The sequence below is a fragment of the Stegastes partitus genome, unplaced genomic scaffold (assembly GCF_000690725.1).
Source record: "Stegastes partitus isolate 25-593 unplaced genomic scaffold, Stegastes_partitus-1.0.2 Scaffold1165, whole genome shotgun sequence".
In the NCBI taxonomy this organism is placed as follows: domain Eukaryota; kingdom Metazoa; phylum Chordata; class Actinopteri; family Pomacentridae; genus Stegastes; species Stegastes partitus.
This window is the reverse complement of record NW_007578896.1, coordinates 96,022-103,317: the sequence shown is the minus strand read 5'-3', so window position 1 is coordinate 103,317 and position 7,296 is coordinate 96,022. Positions and strand designations below refer to the sequence as shown.

Below are 7,296 nucleotides of genomic sequence, written 5' to 3'. Positions count from 1 at the left end.
TCGTAGACTCACATACAACCCTTGCAGCTTCCAATCACACGTCTGACGAGACGAGCAGAAGAACGAAAACAGCTCCTTGTGCTGAGAAGCGAATGTCAGAATCAGAACCTGTTTTATTGTCATAATGAAATGACTTCTCTCCTTATGCACGAATAACAGTGATATGTACAGAAATAGAAATAGGTAGCGCCAACAGGTGCTTACAGAAACATAAATAAGTATAAAGTGATTTCAGTGGTGTTTATTGTTCAGAAATTGCTGGTGAGGTCGACTGTCAGTGTGTCTGTATAGTTCCCGTCGTTCCCTCCTAACGAACTGTTCATAAATCACGAATGGTGATTTTTTTAGGCCCCTCATTGGTGCCTGAAAACGCCGTTTCATCTCCGCCATGATTTGCAATATGTTGTTAAAAGCATATTAAAAGACCGCAAAATCAATAATCAGAGAACTCCGTGGTGAACAATACGCCGCTGAGTTATTAACCTCATGTACATGTCTTGCATAGTTTTGTCCTGAACTTAACTGAGCAGAAAGCTTTTAGGCAGCGATAGCTTAGAAATAATGAACGATGCTAATGAAGGGAAATGCAAAGTGATGTGTGATGTCTTCCTCCAGGTATTAGATCGCAAACTGAGCTCCACTGGGTCCACCAGTTGGTTGAAAACATCATCGCTGGCTGACTTTTTTTTTTTTTTCCATATTTCAAGCTGATATGCAATCAAATATGCACTTAACCTGCTCCATGAGTGATGTCATGCTAATGGACTGAGACCACATGGTTGCACGGTCCAGGCTTAAACGCAGTGCGCTCACCGTGATTAATGTGGAGGCAGGCGGTGTAATTAAACCAGCGCCACTGTTCTTCTGCTGCTGTGTGTACGATCAGTGGCTTGTAAGTCAGTCTAATAAGGCCACACTTGGATAAGCGAGGCAAATTCTAGATTAACAAGTTTTCTTTTCACTTGTAGGAGAAGCTTTTCGATTGTGAACACTTCTTTTCTGATTGCAGACCAGAACCACGGTGAAGAAGCTGGCGGTGGCTCCGAAGTGGAAGAATTACGGCCTGAGAATATTCGGCTTCCTCCACCCTTACAGAGACGGTAACTAGCTCGTTTTTATTAGAGAGTCCCCCCCCTCGATATGAGGCTGAGGAGGGCCTCGGAGCGTGTATCCTTTACAAGAGTCGACAATTTCAACATCCCTCTTAGAGCTTCGGCGCCGCTAATATAGTGGATATTCGGGTTTTTATTAGGGCTGAATGCCAGACATCTCACAGCTAAATCTTATTTCTGTCACCTCGCGGTCCTACCCTCCAGCCCGGTTGCTATGGAAACTGAAAAGCCCCTAATGCCCAAGTGCCCTTACACAAATTGCAGAATATGAAGTTATTAATTAGATTACGGTTCACTCCGGTCTCCGGTGTTGCCGTCGCCGGTCCTATTGCTCTCTCCGGCTGACGGTTTAAAGGTCGTAAAGTCCTCCGTGCGCAGCGTGAGCTCCAACAAGTGCCCTTCACCTTTAGCATTTACATTCAGCCAAGTACAAGTATGTTTAAAATATGAGCTGGATTTAACTGAGTATCATTTTGGTAGTTTAAAATGCGCCTCCTTGGAGAATTCCTCAATACCCGATGAGCGTTTCTGCTGCTTGTACTCTATCCAAATGCACAATACTCATTCTGATTCCCTCACCTGGGTGTTCATGAAATAACCAAACAGTCACCTCCAGGTTTAACAAACCCTGAGCTCTGAGCGGAGACGAGAAACTCAGATTTAGGTTCTGGAGCAAGTTAATCAGGGTCGACTTAAAAGAGTTAAGTGCATCCGTGGTGAATGGAAAAAAACAAAACAACGCCACGATTCACCATGGCAATAGCTAAATAGAAGCTTATCATTGTGTGATAATATGGATTTATCTTCAAGGGCACAGTTGCAGCGTTGAAAGCAAAGAAAAGCGTTAATAAGCTGCATTTTTATTCCGTGTACCGACCGTCCACCCATTCATCATTTAACAGTTCCATCTAAAACCATCAGGGGTCTTCTGCTCGACCGTCTCTGATTTGCTCGTTTTTTTTTATCATTTATTGTGGATATGTGAAACGGCATCTTTGAACTTTTAAGCTCGACATATCAAAAACCTTCCGAGGTAACGCTTTTCAATATTTTCTCTTTTTTGAAATTTGAGGCAATGTTTAAACGATAAACTGTTAACGATTAAAACTTGAAATTTTTTTCTGCTATTTGTCTCGCTGTCATTGATTCTGAATCTCATTTTTGAATATGTTGAGTTGAAAACTAATTAAAACTGTGATAGAAAAAAAAAAGTCCTATTTCTAGCACACTTGAACAAAATTGGTAATGCAGAAGTGAAATAGTGACATTTTCTGAACTATATGTAGTTATGTTTCACTATAATAATAGAAAAGTAAACATATAGAATACTTTATAATATGCAATACTTAAAGTTATTTTCTGCTGTTAACGCTTCAGGCAAATTAGAGAAGATTGAGCAAATAATTTTCTACAAATGTGTTGATTTCAGATGGACTGACTCCACTGCAGATTTAATTTCCTACATAGACGGACGTATATTTAAGTCTATATTTAGATATTTGTGTTCAGCTGTATTGTCATGGGGACAGAACATGAGTGGAACATAAGTGAAGAAACAGACAACACGCACCTGGTAATAAAGCGATTTGTGATTTGCACTTGAACGTCACCTCGGTTATCTCTGGGAGTACTTTACTCTGTTTTACATTTAGAAATCTTTATTAAGAAGCCTTTTCAACCTGCGTGACAAAGCTCCTCACTCAGACGTGCTTCATCTGAGGTTAACACCGATTTAAAAAAATTTAAATAATGTTTGCCAAATGTTTGACGGACAACCTGACAGGATGAATCTCCAATGTGTAATATCTGATGACCAGTAAAGATGAGTCTTGGATGACAAATAAATATCCAACCAAAGGATTTTAATCTTCTTCCAAAATTAAAATGAATGCACTCTGATAGGAGGACAACAGTTTACGGTGCACAGAAGCTAAAGGCAAACCAGTTTCCTCCAGTTTCTAATATTATTGGTTTTGTCAGACGAATTTGCCGACTTGTTCACACTCCTGAAACATTTCAGCTTAAATATAGCGTTAATCGGCTGGTTTGCTCTCTCTATCTGGCTTTTTCCTTCCACCGAGTCGGTACGTATGGATTGGAAATTCAGTTGCAGTAACACTCCTCCTATCACCGTAACCAAACGTGTCATCTCCGACTGCAGCCGGGGGCGGTCCGGGCAGCACATATTTGGTGAATTTTCCCGCCCAGGAGTCTATTTTTTTGAGGTCATGCCCCGTGTGATGACGCTCTGATTATACTTATCTGGGATCGTACACATCTCCTTCCCTCTCACGCTCACTTTGATCATGTTTCCTCTCCCCTCCAGGTGACTTCCAGTTCTCCGTGTCGTCTGATGATAACTCCGAGTTCTGGCTGAGCCCCGACGAGAGTCCTCTCAACGCCCGACTGCTGGTCTACGTGGGACAGGTGAGCGCTTATCCGTGTATGATATCCGAAAGAGACAGTGACTCCGCTTTTACTCATCAGGGTCCTGGCATTCTTTATGCTTTGTGATTCACGGCAAATTCACTAAGTGCATGTTTCCAAGACTATGACTACAATCCCTGGTTTTATCTGACATTGCTTAGCAACAGGCTTTTACTGCGGGAGGAACCTGAATCCCCTGAGGCCTAAATAGTTTTGAACTTCTCAATGTCATGACTTAAATAGCAAAAACACTTTGTATAATATATACCTCTGGGAAAGCTTTTTTTTTTCACACAATATGTGCATGAAAGCCAACCCTTCATCACTAGACTCCAGAGTTATCTGATATGATAGTCAGGCAGAGGGTGACTTGCTGCTCCAAATGGCATCTAATGGATTCCCTTTTTCTCATTGACGGCTACGTAGGATCGAAGCGTGTTTCCTCGAGAAGCGTAGTTAATAATGGGATGTAAAGGGCAGAAGCTATTAGGTTAATATCGCTGTGATCCGACATCAATTCTTCGGGTTCTTCCAGTCGTTCCTTCAGCAGCGAGGACTGATCCGACCTTGTTCGTCTTTAGTAATGACCCGCTCACCTATCTCTATAACTCACCTCCCCCCGCAACACAACACACACCTCAGGATACAGGAGACTCAAATCCTCCCCTGTGAAAAATCGCTTTCCTTTCCCGTCTATCCTTGAGGTACCCTCTGCCCGCAATTGAATAAAAGTCAAGCTGTGCCGCTGCTGCCTTCCCTAATAAAGTCCCCTCATTGAAGCCCACTGAAAGATTTAGAGGAGGTGAGGATGCGCCAGGTTGCGCAATGTTTGAGCTGCTCGGAGCAAATATGCGCTACGAGCAAAAAGGTCCGGCGACGGTGCCAACAGGATGGGAGGTGTCACCGGGTTCCGCGGGAGCCGAGATTAATTAGCTTGCAGAGAATATTGATGTGACATTTAGCAGTGGAGAAATATCATCGAGGTAATGGCAGAGGAGCAGCGCCGTGGCCCCGAATCATTCATCCCGCCGCTCGCTGACAGACAGGAGTCGCTGCCTTCACGGATACGTCCTGTTTCACCGATAAAAATCAAAACTCTCAGCCCCCTTTCCTCAGCGTGCGACCCTCCAGGAAAAAAAAACAACACTTCATCAAAGACTTCTTCCTGTTGCCTGAACTGTTTACATTTTTTTGCAGAACTTTAGTAAGTTTCATGTACAGCAGTACTCCCGCTCTGCACCCGAACCTCATAATGCAGCGCTTTGCTAATCTGAGAAGCCGTTTTACTGCCAAGCCTCATTTTAAGACTTTAAGCTCTAATAAGTAGTCTAAAAACTTTCCTTCACTCTTTCTTTATGCTTCTAATAACTCACGGCTCCTCGTAAAACCGAGATGATTCTGTGCCATTTTATCTGTTTTTCCATACGAGTAGATTAAATGCATAAAAATTAGCAGGACTCGTTATATGAGCAGATTGTGCTATTATTATAATCATAAAGCACACAAAGGAAACGTTTGCTGTGATCTCTCCGGAGAAAAGACAATGATTTAGAGTAAAGTCGGGGCTTGTTATCTCTTGTTGCAGGTGACAGTTCCTGTAATCTTCTCTTAAAATGTACACCGATGATAAATACAGACGATGACACACGAGAACAGACTGAAATGTGAAGCTGCTCGTTCAAAGGTCTGTTGTTCTGAGGCGCAAAATTCAAATGATTTAGGAGAATATGTTTAAAATTTCCAAAAGGTGAAAGTGCGTAGTCTTTTAGTGGAGTTGCTGGAGTTTTGCGTGGATGGTAAAAATAAAAAAAGATGCTTTCTAATGTTTTTTTCGAGCAGCGAATAAAATCTGAGCCTCGGGCGTAACGTTTTTGTCGAGACCTCGCTGGCGGAAAACTCTGCAGGGACGATGTGATAACTTAAAAGAAACTCCAAAATCAATGGAGTGCATTATTGTGTCAGGTTTGTATAGTTTTCTTGCTAAGTTTCCTGTTTCCATCCATGACTCAAAATAACGCATCGTATGGTTGCTTCATGTCAAGTGTCACGGCGTCCTCCGTAGTGAACTGGCTATAAATGGAATGTGCTGCCGTGAGACGTTTACCTGCAGTAGGACAAAAAAAAAAAATGCGAGGAGGTGAAGCGCTTCTGTGACGTTTCCATGGAGACCCCTGTCAGCAGTTTGTGGTGCGCTGAATGTGACTGATGTCTCCCAGCAGGACGCGCTAATGCGATGAGTGACGTCGTCTGGGAAGGTGTGTTTCTGTCTCCCATTATTTATAGAAAAGTTAAGTGACAATCTTCGGGTTTCGCAACCACACACGTCTGCACAAATAAAAAAAATTGACCTTGAGTCATCTTCTGTTCAGTCCCAGACACAAACCCGCTGGTCAATCTGTGGAGTGGAGTTGGTGGAAACAAGTGGAGGGTTCTTATTGGAAGCTCCTTCTGGGACATTATCTGTCCACATACGAACGGACTTAAAGGGAGTGAGGATCATCCATTGTCCCGCTTCGGTATTAATCATATTTTTTGCCCACAGCTAATCTGTAATGAGATTTTCCTTCAATCAGAATGTCCAGACAGCTCCCGCAGAGCTTCCCACAGAACCCGACCAGGCGCTTGTTTCATATTGAAAGAGAGTTATGAGAAGCAAAGCGTGCATGAGTGCAGCGTTTTTTTTTTTTTCTTGTGCGTGCGCACGCCGGATATGATATGCGAGGCGTACGCTGTGATACCTATTCTGTCTGGTTCAGAAAGCAGACACAAACACACAGAGACACACACAGGAAAGTGGGTCAGGGAGGTGCGATCAATAGCAGAGACACAGCGATAGTAGCTGCTGCTGTTTCTCAGACAGACGGGACTTTGTCAGCGTGTCGGCAGCAGACGCCGTCTCCAGGTTTAGTTTAACTCGACTAAACACCAAGTAGCCGGTTAGCAGCAGCAGATGAGGAGATCAGATCAACCATAATGTGAGCACAAAGGGTTTTGTTTTTGAAAAACAGAAAACAAGAATGTTCACTTTCCCGCATCGATTGAAAGGACGGATCGAAGAGGTCGCTTCCTTTGACGTTTCACAGAAGGAGGAGCTCAATGCGGTGCTGCCACGGCCAACTGGAACAAAGCCTCAAATAATGTCTTTGTGTTGTTTTTTTTCTTTACAACAAAAAAGTCAAAATGTCTGTAGTGGAAAAAAAAGCACTTTTAAGCTGTTAGAATAATTTCTACCAGATAGCAAAATTGCATCGCGAATACAAGCGACTGAAATGAACTTCCTCCGCAGGGTGGCTGGGCTCAGCCTCAGAGACAGGGTGAGGAGCTCAGACATCCGGAGGGAGCTCGGAGTAGAGCCGCTGCTCCTTCGCATCAAAAGGAGCCGGTTGAGCTGATCTGAAACATCAACTGTGGTTTCCAGTCAGTCTAACTGCATGAACGTGATTCTGTAATGAGCAGCAGAACCTTCTCAGTTCTGGACCTGTGGACTGTGTCTATCTATGTCTGCATCGTGGCTCCACATGCAAAAGAACTGAACAGAGGAAGAGAAACATCTGACTGAGAGACTTGACAAAGATGGAAAAGGATCCAGAAGATCAAAAACCAGTAAGCCCAGTGTGAGCAGTAACCAGGAGGTCTAGAAGGAGCCATAGTAGCACCAACCAGGGCTGCAGTGGTCGTCCTTGCATGTCTTTGCCCTTGGAGGGGCTTCCTCTGGGGGTCTTCTGAACACGTCCACCTGGGAGGAGACCCCGGGGCA

General features: G+C 43.6%; 1 protein-coding gene across 1 annotated transcript in view; it reads left to right on the top strand.

The window, feature by feature from the left end:
* b4galnt4a (beta-1,4-N-acetyl-galactosaminyl transferase 4a) overlaps nucleotides 1-7,296 on the top strand; it is a 155,013-nt gene that overhangs the window by 100,251 nt on the left and 47,466 nt on the right. The window contains exons 5-6 of the mRNA XM_008296912.1: nucleotides 1,010-1,100; nucleotides 3,439-3,539. Coding sequence (XP_008295134.1) covers nucleotides 1,010-1,100; nucleotides 3,439-3,539 — 192 coding nt within the window. The remainder of the gene's footprint in view (nucleotides 1-1,009; nucleotides 1,101-3,438; nucleotides 3,540-7,296) is intronic.